Source organism: Jaculus jaculus, chromosome 12 (genome assembly GCF_020740685.1).
Source record: "Jaculus jaculus isolate mJacJac1 chromosome 12, mJacJac1.mat.Y.cur, whole genome shotgun sequence".
NCBI classification, from domain to species: Eukaryota; Metazoa; Chordata; class Mammalia; order Rodentia; family Dipodidae; genus Jaculus; species Jaculus jaculus.
Window position 1 is genome coordinate 5,684,309 of NC_059113.1, and position 22,842 is coordinate 5,707,150.

Consider the following 22,842-nt stretch of genomic DNA (forward strand, 5'->3'; position numbering starts at 1 on the left):
TCCAGCCCCTGCAAACGAGCTCCAGATGCGTGCGCCCCCTTGTGCATCTGGCTAACGTGGGACCTGGGGAACCGAGCCTCGAACCGGGGTCCTTAGGCTTCACAGGCAAGCGCTTAACCGCAAAGCCATCTCTCCAGCCCTCTCATTTGATTTTTTAATGTTTCCTATCCTTACTGGGGTAAGGTGGAATCTCATAGTCGTTTTAATTTGCATTTCCCTAATGGTTAGGATGTCGAACATTTTCTTTCTTTCTTTCTTGTTTTTTTTTTTAAAATTATTTATTTATTTATTTGAGAGCAACAGACACAGAAAGACAGATAGAGGGAGAGAGAGAGAATGGGCGTGCCAGGGCTTCCAGCCTCTGCAAACGAACTCCAGACGCGTGCGCCCCCTCGTGCATCTGGCTAACGTGGGACCTGGGGAACCGAGCCTCGAACTGGGGTCCTTAGGCTTCACAGGCAAGCACTTAACCGCTAAGCCATCTCTCCAGCCCTTTTTTTACATTTTCTTAAGTGTATGCTAGCCATTTGTAATTCTTCATCTGAAAACCCTCTATTTAGTTCTCTGTCCCACTTTTGGAGTGGGTTGATTTTTTTCATTGTTTAGTTTTTTGAGTTCTTTGGTTCTTTGTAGATTCTACATATTAGGCTTCTTTCAGTAGTATAGCTGGAGAAGATTTTCTCCCATTTAGTAGGTAAACTATTGGCTCTGCTTATGGTATGTTTGTCTGTGCCAAAGCTTTTTAGCTTCATGAGATCCCATTGGTTGAGTGCTTGTTTAATTTCCTGTGCTACTGTGGTTTTGTCCCAGAAGTCTTTTCCCAGGCCTATATCTTGGAGAGTGCCTTTTTTTTTTTTGCCCGGGGGCTGGGGAGGTAGGGTCTCACTCTAGCCCAGACTGACCTGTAATTCACTGTGTAGTCTCAGGCTGGCCTCGAACTCACGCTGATCCTCCTACCTCTGCCTCCCCAGTTCTGAGATTAAAGGCATGTGCTACCATACCCTGCTTGCAGGTCTTGTTTATTTATTTATTTATTTTTAATTTATTTATTTGAGAGCGACAGACACAGAGAGAAAGACAGATAGAGGGAGAGAGAGACAATGGGCGCGCCAGGGCTTCCAGCCTCTGCAAACGAACTCCAGACACGTGCGCCCCCTTGTGCATCTGGCTAACGTGGGACCTGGGGAACCGAGCCTCGAACCAGGGTCCTTAGGCTTCACAGGCAAGCGCTTAACCACTAAGCCATCTCTCCAGCCCAGGTCTTATTTTTATTTAAATATGTTTTTTATTTTTTGCAAGCAGAGACGTACAGAGAGAGAGGGAGAATGGACATACCAGGGCCTCCAGGCACTGTACAGGAACTCCAGATAAATGTATCCTGTAGTGCATCTGGCTTACGTGGATACTGGGAAATCGAGCCCAGGTCCTTAGGCTTTGTAGGCGAGCACCTGAACTGCTGAGCCATCTCTCCAGACCCCCTATTTAAATATTTTAATTTATGATACAGAAAGAGTGAATTTGAGCACACCAGGGTCTCCTGCCACTGTAAGCAAACTCCAAATGTATGCACTACTTTGTGCATCTGGCTTTATGTGGGTACTTGGAAATTGACCTGTGCTGTTAAGCTTGGCAAACAAGTGCCTTTAACTACCAAACTGTATCTCCAACCTTATTTTTTATTTTTATTTTTTGTTTTCTGAGGTAGGGTCTCACGCTGGCCGAGGCGGACCTGGAACTTACTATGTAGTCTGAGGGTGGCCTTGAACTCATAACGATCCTCCTACCTTTGCCTCCTGAGTGCTGGGCTTTCTTTCATATTTTTCCTTCATACATTTTTTTCCCTATTTAAATGATACAAAGAGCCAGGCATGGTGGCACATGCCTTTAATCCCAGCACTCGGGAGGAGGAGGAGGAGGATTGCTGGGAGTTCAAGGCCACCCTGAGACTACATAGTGAATTCCAGGTTAGCCCAAGATAAAAAACCAAAAAGAAAAAAAAGATAGGCTTAGGCACCTGGTCGGCCACAGGTGTTCTGAGGCTGCACTGCCATGATTTCCACGGTGCCTTGTCCTTTCAGACGAGTAAACAGCTGGCAGCAGCATTCCAGGAGGAGTTCACAGTCCGAGAGGATCTGATGGGTCTGGCAATTGGAACTCATGGTGCCAACATCCAGCAGGCCCGAAAAGTACCTGGTGTGACTGCCATTGAGTTGGGTGAAGAGACCTGTACTTTCCGCATCTATGGGGAGGTCAGCAAATATCTCTCTTTTGGGACCCTTAGGTGATAGGTAACCTGAGTTATAGTTACTTTCCCCCCTGACTCTGGTAGTAGCCTGTATCTCCAAAGAGTGGTAGGGAGATCCAAGTTTGTTTTAGTAATAATTGTCTACTCTTTTTCCATAGACCCCAGAGGCATGCCGACAGGCCCGCAGCTACCTGGAATTCTCTGAGGACTCTGTACAAGTGCCCAGGAACTTGGTTGGTGAGTTGGGAAAGCAGTTTGGGGCTATTATAGCATTATTTTATTTTTTAGTTTTTGGTCTTTTGGGTTTCACTCTAGCTCAGGCTGACCTGGAATTCACTATGCAGTCTCAGGGTAGCCTCAAACTCATTGCAATCCTCCTACCTCTGCTTCCCCTGTGCTGGGATTGAAGGCGTGTGCCGTCACCATGCTTGGCTTGATTGTAGCATTTTGTCTCATTAAAAAAAAAAAAAAAACTCATGAGATACCCAGAAGTAGGAGAATGAATTAAGTGAAATACATAGAGTGGTGGGTGGGGGAGAGGCTGGAAGACTGTTTTCACTCTGTTTTGTTTTGTTTTTGGTGGTGGTTGTTGTTTTCGAGGTAGGGTCTCACTCTAGCTCAGGCTGACCTGGAATTCACTATGTAGTTTCAGTGTGGCCTTGAACTCATGGCGATCCTCCTACTTCTGCCTCCCGAATGCTGGGATTAAAGGCGTGCACCACCACGCCTGGCCTGTTTTCACTCCTTATTTCCTTTATTACAAAAAAAATAATAATCCCTTTCTTTTTTCATGTATTGTTATATATTTATTTGAGAGAGAAAGAAAGAGATAATGAGCATGCCAGAGTCTCCAGCCACTGCAAACGTGTGGGTCCCCTTTTGCATCTAACTTACGTGGGTCCTGGAGAGTGGAACCCAGGGTCCTTTGGCTTTGCAGGCAAATGCCTTAACTGCTAAGCCATTTTCAGCCCCCTAACCCCTTCTTTACCCATGTAGGCAAAGTGATTGGAAAGAACGGAAAAGTGATCCAAGAGATTGTGGATAAATCTGGCGTGGTGCGGGTCCGTGTGGAAGGTGACAACGACAAGAAGAATCCCAGGGAGGAGGTATGGGCATGTAACCCAGAGATGGTCTTAGTAAGTAGGAGGTACTGGTTTTGAGAACTGGGGGACATTGAAGAAGGTGGAGCACAGAAACTTTTTTGTTCTATGTTTTTGAGGTAGGGTCTTGTTGTAGCCCAGGCTGACCTGGAATTTACTATGTAGTCTCAGTCTGCCCTCAAGCTCATGACAGTCCCCCTACCTCAGCCTCCTGTGTGCTGGGATTAAAGGCCTGCACCACCACTCCTGGCCACAGAAAATTGTTTGCCCTGGTAGATTGCAGTTTTGTGAGGCGGGCTTAACATGTTTTTGTTACTCTCATTTCTGGGTTTTATTTTTTACCCCCTTTTGGCTTTTTGATACAGTCTCATATAACCCAGGCTGGCCTCCAACTCACTATGTATAGCCTGTAGCAGAAGATGGCCTTGACCTCTCTATCTTTCTATGTCCTGCATGCTGAGTAGGTGAGTACCACCTTGCCTGCCTTATTTCTGATCTATGTTTTACTCTGCTTTCCAGGGAATGGTTCCCTTCATATTTGTTGGCACTCGAGAAAATATCAGCAATGCTCAGGCGCTACTGGAGTATCACCTGTCTTACCTTCAGGTAGCCATGCTGGAAGCCGAGGAGAGGGACGGGCTGGTATATAAACTTGGGGACTGTGGTGCCTTGGGTATCGTTTTGTAGAACTGAGACATGAAGAAGTGGGCTGTCCACTTCATTTTTCTGTATAATTTCCCATCTTCCCAACCAGGAGGTAGAGCAGCTTCGCTTGGAGAGGCTGCAGATCGATGAACAGCTTCGGCAGATCGGGCTGGGCTTTCGTCCTCCGGGGAGCGGGCGGGGCAGCAGTGGAGGCGGTGGCAGTGACAAAGCTGGCTACACTACAGATGAGAGCTCCTCCTCCCTCCACACAACTCGAACTTACGGAGGCAGCTATGGAGGCCGGGGCCGGGGCCGGCGAACTGGTGGTCCAGCTTATGGTGAGACAGCTGTGGGAGCTGAGTAGAAACTTGGGGCAAGTTGTGTTGAGGTGACTGGAGAGGTGTTAGGACAGGATAAGTGGCCCTGAGTAAACTAGTGTCCTTCAGGTCCCAGCTCAGACCCATCCACATCTTCTGAGACTGAGTCCGAGAAGAGAGAGGAGTCCAGCGGAGCAGGGCCCAGTGATCGTGATCCCCCAAGCCGGGGGGAAGAAAGCCGGAGACGGCCAGTTGGAGGCCGGGGAAGGGGACCCCCAACTGTGTCCCGCCCCACCTCAAGATACAACTCTTCGTCTATTAGCTCAGGTACCAAAGAGCTGGGGTCATGAATCTAGGTCAAAAGGAGAGACAGTGGTCACCTAACTCCCAACTCCTCTTCTTTCTTAATCAGTGCTGAAGGATCCAGACAGTAATCCCTACAGCCTACTGGACACATCTGAACCAGAACCCCCAGTTGATTCAGAGCCTGGAGAACCCCCTCCAGCAAGTGCTAGGCGACGTCGCTCACGCCGCCGTCGCACTGATGAAGACAGGACTGTCATGGATGGAGGACTGGAGTCTGATGGTCCCAACATGACCGAGAATGGCCTGGGTGAGTGGTAGGTCTGGGATCTGAGAGACAGGAATGAATAAGGAATGGGAGAATGGATGCACGACTCCTTTGTCTTTACTCCACAGAAGATGAGTCAAGACCCCAACGTCGTAATCGCAGCCGCCGCCGCCGCAACCGTGGTAACCGGACTGATGGGTCTGTCAGCGGAGACCGCCAACCAGGTCAGCTGACACTGGGCCAGGAGTCCTGTTGGAATTGAAAATTGGGTGCTTCACGTCCCAGAAAAACCAGGTTTGGATTTAGCTAGATACCTGAGTTCATTCTGATGGTGTTGATCCTCTTTGCCTTCCCCAGTGACTGTGGCTGACTATATCTCACGAGCAGAGTCTCAGAGCCGCCAACGACCACCCCGGGAACGCACTAAACCCTTGGAGGATTCTCTTTCAGGACAGAAGGTAGGCAGGCAAGATGTAGCTTACTGTTTTGTAACTCCAGGAAAAGGGCACAGAAAATTTCCTAAGAAATCACAGATGTTGAGCTGGCTGTTCTTGATGGAGTTAAGGCTGCACTGCTAATAGTGCAGAGCTGGAACAGACACTGGCTCACAGTGAAGAGTGTAATTGAGGGAGCAGCCCCTGCTCTCCAAGTGTGGAGCAAATATTAGGCAGGAATGCTTACCCTTATCTCCGATAGATGGCCTTCCTTATTCCATTTTCTTCCTGCTTTCTCCACAGGGCGACTCTGTCAGCAAGCTTCCTAAGGGCCCCTCGGAGAATGGGGAGCTTTCGGCCCCCTTGGAGTTGGGTAGTTTGGTGAATGGGGTTTCATAAAACCTCCAGCCCACATCCCTCCTTTCTCCATCTCGCTTGCTGCCCACCACCGTGGCCCTCATGGGTCCAACTGACCTGCGCTGGAGCTGCTCTTATCTACAGGGGAGGGGGGGTAGCACAACAGCTTGGGTTCCCCCCCAACCTCCAGGAGCTAGTGGAGGGGTGTGTAACAGGGTCATACCCCCTCCCTCTTGTCCACCCTTCCCCCAGGGTGAGGGAGTCTCCCCTCCCCCATCAGACTGGATGTGCCTTTATCCTCTAATGCCCCAACCTCTGAACACCCTCATTCTCCGCCTGTTGGTGGGGGTGCTTCTTGACCCACCCATATTTGACAGTTCAGGGGGGGCTCCCCTGCTATCCCTCCTCCCATCCTGTACCCCCCATTTCTGGGGCCTCATCACTGTGGAAGAAGGGGATAGTAAGGGTATCCGTGGGTGGGAGGCATGGGGAAGGTTTTGGAGTAGAGCCAGGGGTGTGTATGAAGGGGGGTGACAAGGTTCCCCCAGGAGGTGGAGGAGTCTAACCTTGTCTGGTGGATGAGAAGGCGTATTTATTTTTCACTGTACAGTATTTAAAAAGAGAATAAAAAAATCCAAATGGCCCTGTGGTTCTTGTGCCTTCTTCCTTGTCACCAGTCTGGCCCATTTGAATCCTGAACCTGACCTACCCTGGCACCTTTATCAGTGCTCCTCATAAGTAAGGTGTTGGAAGATGTTATGCAGGAAATTACTGACATTTCTAAAGTCTCTAGGCCCAGTTACAATGCTGGTCCAGAAGACCTTGCAGATTCTTCCTATACCTGGTTGCCAATAGAGTCGTTGAACCACTCCTGTGCCCTGAGTCACAGTGGGCTAGGCAGGGCTGCTCCAAGCTGGAGTCATTCTTGCCTAGGAGATGAGAGCCAGGACAGGCTGTTTAATCCGATTACCTAGAGCCTGGGGCAGGGTGGCAAGCAGTGTTCCGCGCAGCCTCTGGAACCCAGAAATCATCCTGTCTTCCTGGCTTGTGTGTACTGACTGAGTAGTATCCATCCACATAGCTAACCTCTCAGTGACTGGGGTCCCAAGCAAGGGTGGTCGTGGCTGTGAGAGCCAAACAGTGCCAAGTGTTGGAATTGTAAATCTGAGTGCCCTTCTCATGACACTTGGGTCTATACTGGCTCCCTCCTGTCTTGGGAATGAAGATGAAACATTCAGTGGCAGCAGAGGTGAGAGGCTAGAGTTTTCTCACCTTGAGAAGGGGTTGAATAACCTTGTAGGCACCTGCCAGAATGACTCTGAAAACAATGCCCTACCTTCCTTACCCCAGGGGCAGGTCAGGGGTTTGAGGAAACACCAGAACCTTCAGAAAAGGGATTGCATGGGGAATGGGACCTCCCCAAATCTCTCCCTGCATGACTCTGGCCTTGAGGACATGATGACCTCACTTCATCCCAAAAGAATTGACTTTTAAATTGCTTGTGCTTGAGAAGGGAGGGGAAACAATTGTAGCCACTGGGGCTGGAAGACCTGCCATCCAGACCTTGGGTGGAGAGGGGCGTGTAGTGGCCTGGGGGAGGTGTCAGGGCTGGGAAGAACAGGACACCTGGGTTTGACTAAAGGAGGGGGATGTTGGCTCAGCCTCTGGGAGAGATTGGGGAGGAGCCAACCTTTAAAAGCTGTTACCAGGGTGGCCCTTCAGCGGCAGAAGCAGAGCACCGGTAGGTAAGGTCAGTGGCACCTGGGCCGCCCTCCTGCTTGGTGGACTTGGAAGAGAACATCTTCAGGACAGAGGTGCCAGACGAAGCGAATTCGGCTCTCCAAAGGTAAAACATTGGTTAGAAGCAAAAGTTCTACTTCCAAGTACTCCAGATTTGGGGTTACCTAAGGATTCAAGTTTCTTCCATTTTAAGGGTCGTGGCTTCGATTTGAGGAGGGCATTCAGGACACCCTCTTAAGGTTTACTCCCAACCCATGGCGCTGGCCGGCTCCTCACAGGCCCAGACTTGGAACCACGAATCTCCCGCTTCAACAGCTGCTACCTCCTCGCGGGAGCCCGAGGGCACTGGAGCATCCCCCGGGCTTCCTCTGGAGAAGGTGAAGCGGCCCTTGAATGCGTTCATGGTGTGGAGCTCTGTTCAGCGCCGCCAGATGGCGCAGCAGAACCCCAAGATGCACAACTCCGAGATCTCGAAGCGCCTGGGCGCCCAGTGGAAGCTGCTGGACGACGACGAGAAGCGACCCTTCGTGGAGGAGGCCAAGCGACTGCGCGCTCGCCACCTGCGCGACCACCCTGACTACAAGTACCGTCCCCGACGCAAGGCCAAGAGCTCGGGCATAGGGTCTGCCCACTTCAGCCAGGGAGGCGGGCTGGCCTGTGGGGGCCCGCACTGGGGGCCGGGATACGCTACTCAAGGGAGCAGAGGATTTGGCTACCAGCCCCCCAACTACTCGACATCCTACCTGCCTGGAAGTTACAGGTGAGTTCCTGGGAAATACGGTGGGGACTCTTGTCCCCTTTTCCTGGAGTCTGGGAGGAGGTGGATGGCAGAGAACCAGACTGGAGAGGAGGACCTGAGCCCACCCCAGAGGAAGCACAACTGACTGAGGTTGGTTGGGAAGCCCTCGCGGCGCAGACCCTTTCCACCGCAGCCCAGCGTGCTCAAGTGTGTTGCCAGCCCATCCTGTCTCGTACTCTGTCCGGTGTGTGACCCCGCTCCTCTCCCAACCCTCAGGGCAAGGAGAGGCCAGGCCCATCCTGCTCCTTCCTGGCCCCAAAAGAGGAAAACAGCCTGACAGCACGCAAGCCTGCTCCTGAGCATGCCCCAACAGGGCTGCCCAGCTCTTTAAGCCACATTGGGGTCTAGTACCATGCTCGCTGTACCCAGCATTGCTGGCTCGGCAGCAGTCTCTACCCCTGTCTGCCCCAAACTAAAACTGGTCAGACCAGTCCCCACGAGAGTTGGGGATGCTGTTCAGTTCCTCAAACCAGCAAGTAACCTTCAAACACCACCCCGTGTTTCTCTTTGCAGCTCTTCCCACTGTAGACCTGAGGCCCCTCCGCTGTGCTCCCTCCCGCAGAGTGATCCTAGGCTCCAGGGGCAGCCGCTACCCCAACTTCCCCCTTACCTACCTCAAGCCTCTTCCAGTCCACACCACACTCCCCTCACTGGTACTGCCATGCCTTTAGCCCACCTTGAACTGGCAGGGTCATGGCCTTCCAGATAAGGGTTGCATCCTCCGCTCACCCAAGTACCAATTCCTCAGCCCCAGGCTTTGCCAGCCTTTTCCTGTATTGCACAGAAGCCAGAGCCAACAAAACCACACTAAACAGTTTTGTACAAGCGAATGTCTCTGAGTCTTTATTGGGCATGTGTTCTCACGGCAGCAGCCATCTTCACTCCCTTCTGCCTGGACCTGCCAGGGCAGGAGCCTCCTCACCGCACCCTGCGGCCCTGCCTGAGTCATTGTCCCCCTCCCTCACCCCCAAGCACCAGGGTCCCAGAGACAGTCCCAGCCGGTTAGGGGAGGGAAGCAGCTACAAATCTAGTTCCTTCCACTTTGTCCGGGCTGTCCTCTAGGGCCAGAAGGGAGATGGGTGGCTGGGGCAGGGTCTGCCCCAGCAAGTTAACAGCTCTTAGAAAGGAGGGGTCCCAGCCAAGTGTAGAAACAAGTGAACAGTACAGGAACAGGACTTAGCCATTCCCCCCAAGAACAAACCCTGGCTCAGGAAGCTCCGGTAGTGGAGGATGTGAGCCACCCCAGCAGACTGGCTCCCGTGAGGAGGACCCTGAAGTGGGGTGTGCCAGGCACTGGAATGACTAGCTGGCTCAGCCCTACTGCTCCTTCTTCAGCTTCTGGGAAGGCTGTGCGCTCCAGTAGAAGAGGACCTGGGCAGTGATGAGGCCATTGCAGAGGGAGGACACCACAAAGGTGCCAGCCATGAGGAGGTCTCCAGTTTCCTGGTGATAAGAGACAGCTAGGTCACCTTTCATAGAAAGGGTCCCCTAAAAACTGTTCCAGAGGGAGATGAGGCTTTAGTGCCCTCTAGAGGGTAGGAAGTGCACTCACTCACCTGAATGGAAGTGAAGATCCGAGTTAGGGAGCCCCCAAACAGCAGAAACACTGTGATGGCTGAGAGCTGCCCTGTGTGCCCATTGCGATAGTTGGTGGCTGCCTGGAGTAGCTAGGGGAGAACTTCAGAGTTGGTTCTATCACCTAAACCTTCCCCAAAGTCCTATCACTGATCTCCCCATTTCTTTCCCACTCTGCCCTACACTCTTATCCATTTCCCTTCGTTTTTCTTTTCTTTCTTTTTTTTTTGGTTTTTCAAGATAGGGTCTTACTCTAGCCCAGACTGACCTGGAATTTACTATGGAGTCTCAGGGTGGCCTCGAACTCACAGCAATCCTCCTACCTCTGCCTCCCAAGTGCTGGGATTAAAGGCCTGCGCCACCACGCCCGGCTCCATTTCCCTTCTTCCCGCTTCCCAGTACACACCTTCCCCGCCACCACAGCAGGCACATTGGAGGCCTGGAGCAGGGTGACTACCGCCAATGGTGTGAGTGGTGAAAGTAGCACTAGCAGGATCAGTGCGTAACAGGCAAGGAAAGCGACTCCTGGAGGTCAGAAAGACAAGGAGACGCCATCAACCTCCTTATGTCCTCCAGCTTTGCCAGACTTAAGTTCCCAGTAAGCTTCCCAAGAGCCAAGGCCCACTCCTGGGCAAATCCCCAGCACCTCTCACTGTTTCTCCTCTGTAGTGCGTGATCAGGAAGCAGATGGTGACTGTCTGGAGTGCCAGGAACAGGGCTTCACCCCAAGAGCTGCAGAGTCAAGAGTTGGGAGGAAGAAAGGCAGGCCTGGAAAGAGGCAGCGGCGAAGGCCTCCATAGCCTGTCCATGGGGATACAGCACTCTGATTGTCTTTCTCTACCATCCACAGACCTGAATTGTGAATGACTTATTTGGAAGCATGGGCATCCTTGGGAATGCTCATTTCATCACCTCCGTTGGTATGACAAGCCTTGTAAAAGGACTTAAGCTTTCTTATCTTTTACCTTCCCACACCTTAACCCACCATTACAGATTTGGGCATTTACCCTTGGGGATAAAGGATGGGCTCCTCACCTGAAGGGGAAGTTGTTAGTGATGCTGTAGACCACAGTTCCAGTTAAAGCCACTAGTTCCAGCATTACTGACTGGAAACTCAGTCCTTCAGCACTCTTGGCTCTCAAGATTTTAAATATCTGGGGTAGCTTTACTGGGGAAAGGATGAGCAATATAACAGTTACAGAAACAACTAACCAGGAAAGATGTTAGCCATACTTCTGGTTGTATTGGTGTCATACGTACCAAGAAGAGACCCAGCTACAATGCCAAGCCCAAGACCTTTGCTGAGGAGAATCTTGAGGCAGGGGACTGAGAAGAAAAAATAAAAAAGCCAGGTGTGGTGGTGCACACCTTTAATCCCAGCACTTGGGAGGCAGAGGTAGGAGAATAACCATGAGTTCAAAGCCACCCTGATATTAGTCAGTCTGGGCTAGAGTGAGACTCTATCTCAAAATACCAAACAACAACAACAAGTAAGCGAGGTTGCTGGAAGCCAGGAAGGGCTTGAAGTGCACCTCCTCTTCCTCTCCATTCACCTTGGCAAGGCCTGGTCCTTTTCTCTTCCTACCAACCGACTTCAAATAATTTATTGCCAAAGACAAATCTCTACACAATTCATTCCCAGCCCTCTGGCCCTTAAATAGGGGCTAACCCTTCCTCTCAGGGCTTGCTTTTATTTATGACTTGGCCACCCACAACTTTTCTACTATTTGAAACTTTCACCCCAGGAAGCCTGGCCCAGTGACCAGTCAGAATGAACTAGAAGGGTGTTTTGTGATGACATAAACTGGCAAGTGTAGAAGGAAAAGGGTCTGATGTGTGCTGCCATGTAAATGGGAACAAAAAGGCAGCCAGCCAGGTGTGGTGGCAATGGCCTTCAGTCACAGCACTTGGGAGACAGGTAGGAGGATCATCAAATTCAAGGTTATCCTGGAACTAGAGAGAAGAGTTCCAGGTTAGCCTGGGATGACCCTCGGAAAAACAAAAGCAAAAGGCAGCAGAATTGCCACCAGTTCAAGGTCAGCTTGTGTTACAGAACTGAGGCCCTCTCTAACACCCCCCCAAAAAGGGAGGAGAAAGGCAAATTATACCATAAGACAATTGGGGGGAGGGCGTAAAAGAATGGCACAAACATTTGGGGTGCACCCAAATGCTTGGCTCATGTGTGGCTTTGAATTAACTTTAACCTCGCCAGCGATCTAGAAAAGCTGAAATGACTTGTCAAGGTTTTTACTTTATCTAGTTCGGGTGGAGGGCTTGCTTTGCACAAAAGAAACCTTGGCTTTGATTCTTGGCACCTCATTTTATTTTGTTGTGGTTTTTCAAGGTAGGGTCTCACTGTAGCCCAGGCTGACCTGGAAGTCACTCTGTAGTCTCAGGGTGGCCTCGAACTCACGTCGACCCTCCTACCTCTGCCTTCCTAATGCTGGGATTAAAGGCGTGCGCCACCACGCCCGCTTCATTTAAATTTAAAAAAAAAAAAAGTGTGTGGGGGGGGGAGTCTTCTCGCCTGTTCTAGCGCACAGACAATAATAAACCATTCACCCCGGCGACTGCCCCTCTTGCCCAAATATGGCGTCTTCCCCCCGCGGAGCGCAGGACACTTCCGCCCTCTTCCCGAGCGCCTTCCTCCCTGGCAGCTCCGGAGCCCGCTGCCGTCACTTAGTCGCCCACCACGCGCCGCTCACGCCCCAGCTCGCTCGGAGTGGACGCACTCACCGTGAAGCAAGTCCCACTGAATGAAAAGCTGGTCGTAGCATTCCTCGGGTAGAAGGATCGGCACCAATAGCCGCCGGAGCGCTCCGTCCGCGGCGGCCGCCATCTTGGGAAACTACCTTCCGCCCGCCTGTGGTCCGCCATGGAGCCGCGCTGCGCATGCGCGTGCCGTACGCCCCGCCTCCCGCCCGCTCCCGCGCGTGGGCGCCCCGCCCGCGTGACGTCCGCCCGCCCGCCCGGCGTGGAGTCGGGGTCTCGCGGCGCCTCGCCGTTCGAATTTCCGAGCGTGTCAGGCCCGAGCGCGTGCGCAGTCAGAACTTCCGCGCCTTTTGTTTCTGCTTCCAGTTCTGAAAGCAAGATGTAGCCCTTTCTCCGCCCCTTTTGCCTATGCGCCATCTTGTCTTCTCCCGGCCAACTTTACATTGTTCAAAGATGGGAGAAAAGGAGAGTGAGTCTTCAAAATGGCGCGGGTGGGGGGTCGCCGAAGCCCCCTTGCCTCCCCTGCCGCTGGCATGCACCTCGGCCAGCCTCTCCAGAAAAGGCTCCCCTGGCGGCCCGGGACACCACGTGTGCAGTGGAGCTGCACCCGCAGTCCTCGTGGACGCCCCGCGCCCGCTGTGCGCGGTGGCGTTGCTGGGGTCTTCCACATGCACCGGAAGCAAAGCGCGACTTCAGAGCCCAGAGGCTTTTGGGGTGTCTACCTCTGGAGGGGCACCCATCGAGCAGTCACACCACGTCCCTCTGTGAAGAACACAGCTTGCTTGGTGGTGGTGCAGGCAGCGGGCATCTGCAAGTCTGGGCTCAGTCCGCCCTGTAGGTGGCACTTCCCCGTCCCCACCCACAGGGCATCATCACAGGTGTGCTGGGCCTAAAGCTGTTCCCAGTGGCACAACCTCGTGTGGGGAACTCAGGAATACCCACTACTCTAGTCTTTGGCGCGATCCTTTGCATTGTGTCTTTCGGTTTAGGCCTGCCCACAGTGGACAGGGTACCCCATGATAGGAGCCACTGGTACCGCCTTTTGAAATAAAATTAGAGCTACCTACTCACTGCTTTAAAGGGCTGTTTACTGGGTCAGGAACAGGGCTGCAGGATGGTTCCCATCCAGTAGGGAGGAAAGGACTTTGGGTAGACTTTACAACTGTTATCAGACTGGGGTATGAACCATTGAGGGCATTTGGTCATACACTGGTGTTTTCATTCCTTTTGCTGGCTGTCTTTGGGGTCCTGTGACTCAGCCATGGGAAGGCACAGAAAGGCATATGACTAACATATGGCTTAAATTCTAGCAGGACGAGGGAAAACAAAGACAAAAAGTTCAGAGTTCAGTACTCTTAAGAAGGGGGGGGGTAGGGAATCTGACATGTTGAACAGAAATCTCTTCCCTACCCATTGCAAGATTTCGAATTTTGTTTTTCAAAAAAGACAAGGAAAGAAAACTTTTAAAAAATTTATTTATTTGCATGTGTGTGGTTCTCTGCTCTTGGCCCTGAAAATGAATGGCTTTATGTATGTGGGTGGCTGGGGATTTGAACCCAGGCTCGCAGGCTCTGCAAGTAAGCACCTCTAACCCCTTAGCCATCTCCCCAGCCCCTAACTTTGTCTTTGGGTCATGTTGAGGCCATGGAAGTGTTCCTTGGTGTCCTGGGGGGCTGGGGAAATGTTCAGAGGGGCTGGTAGGTGGATGGGTGTCTCCGGGAAATACAGAAGGCAATGAGCACCAGGAGGAGGAGGCCGAGGAGGACCAGACCAATGATGAGAGGCAGGAAGAAGGATTGGTCACTGGGGCAAAAGAAACCTGGCAGAAGGAGGACAAACAGACATTGCTTTTTGTGGTGGCTAGGATAAAGGTGGAGGAGGGAAGAACACTGAGTATGATAGAAAGAGGTTAGTGAGGAACTCAACCCCGTGACTTGGAGCAATAAGTGAAGGGGAAATAGATCTTGTAGAACAGGGGAGGGCAGCTGCCCTATAACCATGACAAGTGTAGTGGGGGAACCTGGAATCTAGCGGGGGAAATCTGGGGAAGGGGTTTCCAGTGTGGTTCTAAGAGGGAAGGAGTAGGTAGATCTTACTTGGTCCAAAGACCCCTGTGTGGGGAAGCTGAGCAGCCTGTAGTCTCAGGGACAGCAGGTCAAGGTGAACAGCTGGAGAAAGAGCTATGCTCGAATTTTTGCAATTGAAGCTCCAACCCAGGGGTGCTTGGAGATCCCGGAGGGATGAATTCTCGGCTGAGAACGTCCACTCTGGAGCAGTAAGGAAGGGTCAGGTCTAATCCCATCTCCCCACTCCCAACTAGTCCCTTCAGAGCCCAGGAATCTAGTGCTAGTGAAGAGGAAAGGAGGTTCCTCACCTGTTGCCTGGGGGAAGGATACATTGTACTCCACTGCCATGTAATTGAGGTAGACTACTCCACGGCTCTGCTCCAGGTCCTGGAAGGTGACCAGGCAGGCTCAGGGTTCAGGTGTGGTATCATATCCACAGAACAAGGGAGGCAAGGGCCAGAGAGAGAGTGAAGGATGAGGCTGAAGTTGAACTATACCTGCTTGAATCCAAAGGTGAGCTGTCCATCAGGGAATGAGAGAATCAGGTGGGGCTGGGTACCTCTGCAGTCCCCCTGGACCTTGGTTTTGTTTGGGTTCAGTACAGAGATGCCCCAGGCCTGCAGAAGTGATAGAGGGTCTGAGACTACATGGCTTTTACCCAAGGTTCCTTGCCCTCTCCTTATGCTTCCTTCTGAATCACTTCAGGACTTCTTGCCTCCCACCCTGTGTACCCCACTACTTTAGCTTACCTTTTGTCCACCCTGGGTGGGGTACAAGACTCGAATCTGAATTTGGGCTTGAAGCTGGACACAAGGCTCGGACCCATTAGTCCACGTGTAGTTTCCTATAGCCCCCTTAGAGCCTGGGTTAGGACTTGGAGAGGGTGGAAGTGGTCCTGGACTGGTATTGCTGGTGACGGGATGAACTGTGACGTTCCCATGACTGGTGGTGTTGGCAGGGTTCTGACTGGCAGTTGTGGGTCCAGGGCTGGTAGCAGTGCCATTGCTTGTTGGATGAACTGTGACGTTCCCATGACTTGTGGTGGTGGGCCTGTGGCTGGTCGTAGTGGGGTTCACTGTGCTTCCTGTAGTCTTGGGTGTCACCGTGAACGATGGCAGAAGAGTAGCTGCTTTTTTGTGAGGACAGTCATTTCCTTTGGCTATCAACAGATCTGATTAGCAACTCAGATGCAGGCTCCTTCCCAGGGGTTCCCTCCCTTAAGCGTCCCCTTATTCCTTACCTACTAGTAGCCCCAGCAAGGCTAAGAAAAGCACAGCCAGCCTCATGTCAGAACTGCTTCACCCAAGGTCCAAAGCCCAACTAGGCTGTACCAGTTCCCACTCTCAACACTATTCCCTCTGCCTGCTCTTGTAAGAGGAAATGAAAGTCCCACCCCCATCCTGACTCAGACACCTCAGCTCCAGCCACCCCTTAGTCACTAGCTTTCACAACTGTTAGGGAATGATTGGCCCCAGCCTCACTAAGTGGGAGGTCATTAGGGCAGCTGACTCAAATTCCACCGTCTACCTTAGTATTAACTTGTGGCAGAGGAGCAGCAGAAATGTGTAAATTCTCTTCCCCAGAAATGAGGCTCACAGTCAGGCAGGTAGTGCTGCATTTCCTCCCATCTACTACTTCCTCTTAGCTGAGGCACGTGTGACAGCACCTTTACAAAGGGTCACACATTTTGCGTTATCACTGTTCGGAAAATTTGGTAGCTACTAGGCAACATACCAAGTAATATAAATAACACTGTGTTGTGAAGGGAGAACTAACTATATCAAGTAGTAGGTGGGAGAAGAAATGAGAAGCCCAAACAGGCAGTTTTCCAAGTCATTTTATTCAGAATTTTGTGTGTTTCCTGAATCAATAAATACTATACAAAACAATGTAAAAATGGCTACCATTTTCTCCCCTTCTCCCCCCACCTGGGGATAATTCCCTACGCAACCTCATTCAGGGTTCTCCCTGCAGATTTGGTCCAGCAAATGAGGCTGAGTTGATGTTTTAGCCTCTTGAATAACTGAGATTTGGCTGGGGTGGGAGAGCCTGTGGGATCTAGGTGACTGACTAGGTTAGAGAAATGGGTTAGTGTTTTGGGGGAGGAGACGGCGCCTGGGGCAAGAGCCTACCCCAAAGAAAAGGGTGTCTAAAATGTTCACGGTTCCTTCTTTTGCCTCAAAAAGTGACATTTATTCAAAGAGAGAAAAAAAAAAAAAAGGAAAAAAAAAGACAAGATGTCCATCCCTTGGCTCCCTTCCCTCCCCCCTCCAATTGCTCCTCAGCCCCCCAGGATTGAACCCTGGCTAGGGCCAGGAAGCAGACAGCCCCCCCTAAATGAGGTCAGCAACATTGAGGGGCATCTCTTCAATGGAGGTGTTGTAGAAAGTCTCGATGTCTCGAAGAGTCCTCTTGTCTTCTTCTGTCACCATGTTAATAGCCACACCCTTGCGGCCAAAACGACCACCCCGACCGATTCTGAAAAACAAGGAAGAAGTAAGGCAACATGCATTTCAGAGTGGGAGTAAGTACTAGGTGTCTTAGGGCCACATTTACCTGTGAATGTAGTTTTCCCTGTTGGTGGGAAGGTCGTAATTGATGACTAAAGAAACCTGTTGCACATCAATGCCTCTGGCCTGTCAAGAAAAGACAAAGCTTGTTAGGATAAAAATCTAAAAATTAAGCATGCATGATGTAGGCAGCCAAAGGAAGGCAAAGGAAATACACATCCCATGCGCTCCAAGGACCCTAGGCATGCCAGGTTTTCTTCCAAGTTGCTACGTTCCGGAAAGGGGCATTAGTTGGCCCCTTGGAGAGGGAATCATCTTGGAGTCACCCCTTTTCCCAAGTCCCCCTACTCACCAGCAGGTCAGTGGTAATCAACACTCTGCTAGAGCCAGACCGGAACTCCCTCATGATCACATCTCTTTCCTTTTGATCCATGTCCCCATGCTACAAAACAGATGGATTCAGTTGCAGAAGCAGCTTCTGTGAAACTAAGACATAAACCTTTAGAAGTTGGAAAAAAGTTTAAAAAAGTTTACCATAGCAGAGACCGTGAAGTCCCGGGCATGCATCTTCTCAGTAAGCCAATCCACCTTCCTTCGGGTATTGATGAAGATCACTGCCTGAGTGATGGTCAGCGTCTCGTACAAGTCACACAGTGTGTCAAGCTTCCACTCCTAGAGGCAGGGAGAGAAAAATCAGTCAGGGGCTATACCCAACAGCTTACTACCAGACCCGCCTTCTGCACTGGGCCCCACCTCTCGTTCCACATTGATGTAAAATTGGCGGATACCCTCCAGGGTCAATTCTTCCTTTTTGACAAGAATCCGAATAGGGTCTCTCATGAATTTCTTGGTCACCTCAAGCACATCAGAAGGCATTGTAGCTGACAACAAAACTACCTAATGGAAACAAATGAGGTTTAGGGTTGTGGACACACATGCCTATCCTTCCAGATGATGCACTCAAAAATCTTCACATGAGACTCCAAGATTCTGATTGGTACTAACATTTGGATGTTGGGCTTTACTCCACCTTGGCAAGACTATTTTTTCTTACCTGGGTATTGCTGTTGAGCTTTTGGAATATATCATAGATCTGGTCCTTGAATCCACGGCTTAACATTTCATCTGCTTCATCCAGTACGAACATCTTGATGTACTTGGGAGCTACAAGGTACAAAAAAATACCAACACATAATAAAGGCATGTGAACCACATTAAGCTCCCCTGTTTAGATAGTGAAGGGGCAGGCAGTCTGCTCTCAGAATACAAGCACTGATCCTTTGCCCAGGGTCTCCCTGCCAGGCCAGACAACAGCCCAGGGAAGTAGAACACTACCTGGGCTAAGGCAACAGGGTAGCCAGGCTCAGATGACACGCATGGAGTTCATCACAGAGCCACTCAAAACAGAGAAAAGGAGAAACTAGCACTGTAGGAAATGACTTGGCTTAAGGTGAAAGCTTACATAAGGAAATGACCCAGGAAGTGGAAAACAGTACTCACACAGGTATCTCCGGTTAAGCATATCAAACACACGGCCAGGGGTACCCACGATGATATGGGGAGCCTCCATCTGCAGCTTCTGCACTTCAGCACGCACGTTGGTGCCCCCAATGCAGGCGTGACAAGAGGCACCCATGTAATCTCCTAATGCCATGACCACCTTTTGTATCTGAACCCAGAAAAAGACAATCTATTAGTTTCAACAATGTCAGGCCGATTTTACAATCATTCCCAAATATCATGGCTCTTTTTGGAGGTAGGGTTCACTCTAGGCCAGGCTAACTTGGAACTCTAGTTCCAGGCTGGCCTCAAACTCAGTGATCCCATCTCTGCATTCCCATGTGTTTATTATCTGGTTCATTTTTTTTAGGTGATAAGGAATCACACATCCCCTCAAGAACACCTCTGCCACAAGTGATTAGAATCTGCCCTGATTCCTGGATGAATGGAAGGTGCTGGGGTTTAGAAGTGCACCATCGATCACAGCCAGCTTCTTTTCATTTTTAAGCAGCAGCACAGCACAGTGTACTATACCCATCAGAGTGCAAGGCCTTGTGCATGCCCCGGCTCACTACTGTAATAAATCTCTCTCCCTCTAACAAACAAACAAAATATTTCAAAAAGGGGACCAAAGGCATGGCTTACTGGTTAAGGCATTTGTCAGCAAAACCTGAGAACCCAGGTTCAATTCCCCAGCCCATGTAAGTTAGATGCACAGGTGGCACATGTGTCTGGAACACATTTGTAGGGGCTGGAGGCCCTGATGTGCCCATTCTATCTGACCCTCCCTTCAATAAATATTTCACCTAAGCATGTCATAGCCAGATATGGCGGTGCACTCAGGAGGTAAAGGTAGGAAGATTAATTACTGTGTGTTTGATGTTACAGAGTTAGCTCAGTCTGGGTTAGGCAGTGAGACTGCCTCTAAAATAAAAAACACAAACCACAAAAAAAAAAAATCTATGCTAAATTTTGTTTTTAGTACCAGAAGCTTGCTTCAGAATAATCACAAGGTTTGCAACCAGGCAGCACTTAAATTACAACCGAGTCTCAACAATGTGCCCAGGGTTTGATCCTACCTTCCCCAAACCCAAGAGACTGTGTCCTAGGCATGAAACAGCTTTGGCCACCAAGTCAGGCATCAAGCTAGGATGAACAAAGGACTTCTATCTGTTCTTCCCCTGACTGATATAAGAACAACACCACCAACGAGGTGTTTCTTTGCCCATTGCCAGGGGGGTCTGCTCATAGAACAGCCATATTTGACCAGCCAACTGGTCTCCAAAAACCTCATCTCAGGAAATGGGTAGAGGAAGTAGCTATGTTTTGGTAGCAAACATCTCATAACCAACTCCAACTTATTCATCTTACCAACAACATCCCTTTATACCCATCACCCAGAGTTGTCAAACAATACATCTGATTTTTAAGTTGTGATTGTTATTCCTAAACCAGCCATTAAGCAAGGGAAAAAAGCTGCATCCTTACCTGCTGAGCCAATTCTCGAGTGGGTGCCAAGACCAAAGCCTGAGTGCCCTTTAGATCTAATTCAATCTGCTGCAAAATTGATATGGCAAATGTGGCTGTTTTCCCAGTCCCAGACTGGGCTTGAGCAATCACATCATAACCTAAACAGACAAATTAAGAATGAGATGTGAGGAGGGAATACTTTCGGGACTCAAAGGACATTCATGGCCTAACCTCATGAAATTAATAAGTAAACAAAGAGCCAGGCAAGGTGGTGCAGGCCTTTAGTTCCAGCACTTAGAAGGCAGAGGCCACCCGAGACTACATAGTGAAATCCAGGTCAGCCTGAGCTAAAGTTGAGACCTTACCTCAAAATAAAAACAAAAAACACAACAAAAATAAAATAATAATATAGAAAAAAGGAAACAAAGAATATAAGCCAAGCATTGAGTGTCTCACAGCTGTGCCATCATGTTATGATGACAAAATGGAAACACGTGAGTAGACAAAGTCTCCTACCACGTCAAATCAGACTAGACAGTGAACTCCAGCACATGAACTTACCACCAACATATCAACACTTGTACCCAAGGCATGCGCCATGCATGAATAAACAGTTTATATATAGAGGGGCAGCACCAACTCCATGCCCTTCTGTCTAGATAAGGGACAGCCCATAATCTGTTTTGGACCTGAGAGCTCTCACCCTTGATACAAGGAAGAATGGCTCGCTGCTGGATGGCAGAGGGCTTCTCAAAACCATAGGCGTAGATACCACGGAGGAGGGACTCTGAGAGATTCATGTCATCAAAGCTGTCAACAATCTCATTCCAGTTGCTCTGAAAGGGTTCACAGAGATTAAAGTTGACCACTGTGCAGCCCATTCCACCCTCCAGGTTTAACTGAGTATAGATGTCTGAGAAGTGTCTGAAAGAGGTGAGGACAGAACTATATTATGCTTCACACACGTTCTCTGGAGTGTCAGGCTAGTGATGGCCCGTTTCAGTCTCACCTCGATGACGCCTTCGGGCTCCATCCCATCGGGGCCATTGTCTCTGGATCTGTAGATTTAAAGAATGAGTTTTGTCTCCTGCTTAAAAAACACACGAACAACACCAAGCATAATGCCACCAGCCCACCCCTGATCCACCTCTCCCTCCTGTTCCCATAAAACTTTTAGAAGCTACTTTAAATAGTCTGTTTGATTAAAAGCCTGTTTCCCATCTCAGGAACAGGACAAACCGCCCGAGCTCTGTTAAGATAACTCTTCTTGAAGCTTGAGGGGCTGCCTGGATCACCGTGGCACTCACGATGCTGAGGCAACAGCCCTGGCCGCCTGGGCCTGGCAGCTCAAAAAACTCAAACTGGTGCACCTCCCACCTTCTCAGCACCAGGCCGCCGGAAGTCCCGCCCCTCACCTCCTATTCCGAGGGTAGGCCATCCCCTTCCCCCACGTCATTCCGCCAGCGCCCTCCCCCACTCCCTCCAGCCGATAACCCCCCCCCGCCGCAGTACCCGGATGTGGGAGGCCGCGGGCGGTGGCGGCCTGGCGCACAATGAGCCCCAGCCGAGCTAGCAAGGGGGTAAGATTGCACAACACACGAGCGAAGCGGACTGGGGGAGGGGAACCCCTTCAAGCCGCCATGTGCTCGCAAGCTCGGCCCCTCGGCGGCGTCTCCCCTCCATGGAACGACCCACAGCCCACCCGTCCCATACCTCGGGCCGCTCACCCCTGAAGGAAAGTGGACCTGCCCATCCGCAGTTTGCCAATTGCCCGGCTTGTGCGGCAAAATGGACCCTCCCGCCCGGCGCCGGGTGGGCTGCTGGTGCCTCACGCGGCGGATCCTCGGGGTGAGGCTCGGTCCTGGCCGTCAAGAAAACCAGCACGCTGAACGGCCGGTTTCCTCGTCCCCGACCCACGCTCCAACCGCGACGTGAGGCCGCCACCCCCGCCCGGCGGGTGGTGCCGCCGGAACCCACGCGTGTGAGCCCTCCCCACGCGCCAGGACCACCGGGCCCGCCGCCGGCGAGGCACGTAGCCGCCTATCCCACGCCAGGTCGCGACCTTGCCTCGGCGCCGGGGCTCCGCACACGCCACACCCTCGGGCCGAGGCCTCGGGGCGGACCTCGCGCCCGCCCTCCGCCCTAGCCAGGCCGTCCGTCCTCTCCTGCCTCGGCGCCGGTGGCCGCGGATCTCCCTCTCATCCCCGGGACGGCTCCGCCCGCTCGGCTGTCCCCCGGCCCTGCGGGGTCTAGGTGACGGGCCCAGCGCCCCCCCGCGGGGCCTTCCGAAGGGAGCGACGGGGTAAGTGGACACAAGCTCTTGCAGATGCCTTTCTTACCGAGAATCCTGACTCGCAGACATGATCCTTAGAAATTAGGGCGGAGTGCCCGCCTATCGACAACTTATAGAGCGCCCGACCCCGCCCCAGCCATCGCATTGGCTTGGTCGCCTCGGCCCGCCTGTCGGCGCTCTGCAACTCGGCGTGACGTTAGTTTGTAGGCGCTCCGGTACATAGGTCCTATTGGGCAGTTAGAACGCCTATCAAGACGAAGACCCGCCCCGCGACCTCATTGGCTGGAAGGCCCGCCTTTCTCGCCGGTACGGAAGTGACGTACAGAAGTTGGGCCTCGCGGCCGGGTGGCCATCTTGAGGCCCTGCAATCTTACACGTGCGGAGGCGAGCGTGCCCTAATCACGTGGCTCGGGAGGACCTATCATAGGAAGGGGGCGAGACCTCAGCCTCCGGGGACTTCCGGGCACCCTGGACTCAAGTTACCTTTACCTCTTGGCCTCAGGTTTCC

At 51.5% G+C, this 22,842-nt stretch overlaps 5 protein-coding genes and 3 non-coding genes across 9 annotated transcripts in view; 2 read left to right on the forward strand and 6 right to left on the reverse strand.

The window, feature by feature from the left end:
* Positions 1–6,312, forward strand: part of Fxr2 (FMR1 autosomal homolog 2) — a 29,731-nt gene extending 23,419 nt beyond the window's left edge. Inside the window, exons 8-17 of the mRNA XM_004669220.2 lie at positions 2,079–2,249; positions 2,404–2,482; positions 3,242–3,351; positions 3,865–3,951; positions 4,100–4,328; positions 4,437–4,634; positions 4,720–4,920; positions 5,007–5,102; positions 5,236–5,336; positions 5,616–6,312. Coding sequence (XP_004669277.2) covers positions 2,079–2,249; positions 2,404–2,482; positions 3,242–3,351; positions 3,865–3,951; positions 4,100–4,328; positions 4,437–4,634; positions 4,720–4,920; positions 5,007–5,102; positions 5,236–5,336; positions 5,616–5,711 — 1,368 coding nt within the window. The 3' untranslated portion in view covers positions 5,712–6,312. The remainder of the gene's footprint in view (positions 1–2,078; positions 2,250–2,403; positions 2,483–3,241; positions 3,352–3,864; positions 3,952–4,099; positions 4,329–4,436; positions 4,635–4,719; positions 4,921–5,006; positions 5,103–5,235; positions 5,337–5,615) is intronic.
* Positions 6,313–7,385: 1,073 nt separating this feature from the next.
* On the forward strand, positions 7,386–9,000 carry Sox15 (SRY-box transcription factor 15). The gene is made up of 3 exons (XM_004669167.2): positions 7,386–7,515; positions 7,603–8,169; positions 8,722–9,000. Exons 2-3 carry the CDS (start codon positions 7,664–7,666, stop codon positions 8,915–8,917), a joined length of 702 nt encoding a protein of 233 aa, XP_004669224.1. The 5' UTR covers positions 7,386–7,515; positions 7,603–7,663; the 3' UTR covers positions 8,918–9,000.
* A 23-nt stretch (positions 9,001–9,023) lies between these two features.
* Positions 9,024–12,676, reverse strand: Mpdu1 (mannose-P-dolichol utilization defect 1). Of its 2 annotated transcripts, XM_004669221.2 has the most exons (7): positions 12,520–12,674; positions 11,044–11,109; positions 10,819–10,951; positions 10,430–10,515; positions 10,190–10,308; positions 9,765–9,875; positions 9,024–9,651 (listed from the first exon to the last, which is right to left on the reverse strand). In XM_004669221.2, the coding sequence occupies exons 1-7, from the start codon at positions 12,620–12,622 to the stop codon at positions 9,526–9,528; spliced, it is 744 nt and encodes a 247-aa protein (XP_004669278.1). In that variant the 5' UTR covers positions 12,623–12,674; the 3' UTR covers positions 9,024–9,525. The 2 variants fall into 2 exon arrangements, with proteins under 2 accessions (XP_004669278.1, XP_044987632.1); XM_045131697.1 differs by lacking the exon at positions 10,819–10,951 and having other exon boundaries at positions 12,520–12,676.
* A 1,306-nt stretch (positions 12,677–13,982) lies between these two features.
* Cd68 (CD68 molecule) lies at positions 13,983–15,949 on the reverse strand. The gene is made up of 6 exons (XM_004669222.2): positions 15,802–15,949; positions 15,311–15,720; positions 15,059–15,178; positions 14,870–14,948; positions 14,592–14,762; positions 13,983–14,314 (listed from the first exon to the last, which is right to left on the reverse strand). The coding sequence occupies exons 1-6, from the start codon at positions 15,845–15,847 to the stop codon at positions 14,181–14,183; spliced, it is 960 nt and encodes a 319-aa protein (XP_004669279.2). The 5' UTR covers positions 15,848–15,949; the 3' UTR covers positions 13,983–14,180.
* A 431-nt stretch (positions 15,950–16,380) lies between these two features.
* Positions 16,381–22,488, reverse strand: Eif4a1 (eukaryotic translation initiation factor 4A1). The gene is made up of 11 exons (XM_004669223.2): positions 22,381–22,488; positions 21,051–21,099; positions 20,745–20,877; positions 20,060–20,199; positions 18,572–18,740; positions 18,126–18,235; positions 17,825–17,968; positions 17,606–17,743; positions 17,424–17,513; positions 17,118–17,197; positions 16,381–17,039 (listed from the first exon to the last, which is right to left on the reverse strand). Exons 1-11 carry the CDS (start codon positions 22,401–22,403, stop codon positions 16,895–16,897), a joined length of 1,221 nt encoding a protein of 406 aa, XP_004669280.1. The 5' UTR covers positions 22,404–22,488; the 3' UTR covers positions 16,381–16,894.
* Positions 17,252–17,393, reverse strand: LOC123453906. The gene has a single exon (XR_006633077.1). It is a non-coding gene; the product is annotated as a small nucleolar RNA SNORA67 (small nucleolar RNA).
* LOC123453959 lies at positions 18,326–18,466 on the reverse strand. Its single transcript, XR_006633120.1, has one exon. It is a non-coding gene; the product is annotated as a small nucleolar RNA SNORD10 (small nucleolar RNA).
* Positions 19,668–19,811, reverse strand: LOC123453939. Its single transcript, XR_006633105.1, has one exon. It is a non-coding gene; the product is annotated as a small nucleolar RNA SNORA48 (small nucleolar RNA).
* Positions 22,489–22,842: the final 354 nt, after the last annotated feature.

Coding starts and splice junctions, on each gene's coding strand:
- Sox15 (XM_004669167.2), top strand. CDS start 7,664: ATGGCGCTGGCCGGCTCCTCACAGGCCCAGACTTGGAACCACGAATCT. Junction 8,170..8,721: donor TACCTGCCTGGAAGTTACAG/GTGAGTTCCTGG, acceptor TTCTCTTTGCAG/CTCTTCCCACTGTAGACCTG.
- Mpdu1 (XM_004669221.2), bottom strand. CDS start 12,622: ATGGCGGCCGCCGCGGACGGAGCGCTCCGGCGGCTATTGGTGCCGATC. Junction 10,516..10,818: donor ACTAACAACTTCCCCTTCAG/GTGAGGAGCCCA, acceptor TTGACTCTGCAG/CTCTTGGGGTGAAGCCCTGT. Junction 10,309..10,429: donor CAGAGGAGAAACAGTGAGAG/GTGCTGGGGATT, acceptor TCTGACCTCCAG/GAGTCGCTTTCCTTGCCTGT.
- Cd68 (XM_004669222.2), bottom strand. CDS start 15,847: ATGAGGCTGGCTGTGCTTTTCTTAGCCTTGCTGGGGCTACTAGTAG. Junction 15,179..15,310: donor CCACCCAGGGTGGACAAAAG/GTAAGCTAAAGT, acceptor TCACTTCTGCAG/GCCTGGGGCATCTCTGTACT. Junction 14,763..14,869: donor ATCCTTCCCCCAGGCAACAG/GTGAGGAACCTC, acceptor TTACTGCTCCAG/AGTGGACGTTCTCAGCCGAG.
- Eif4a1 (XM_004669223.2), bottom strand. CDS start 22,403: ATGTCTGCGAGTCAGGATTCTCG. Junction 17,969..18,125: donor AGCTCAACAGCAATACCCAG/GTAAGAAAAAAT, acceptor TGTTTCCATTAG/GTAGTTTTGTTGTCAGCTAC. Junction 17,198..17,423: donor TGATTACCACTGACCTGCTG/GTGAGTAGGGGG, acceptor TTTTCTTGACAG/GCCAGAGGCATTGATGTGCA.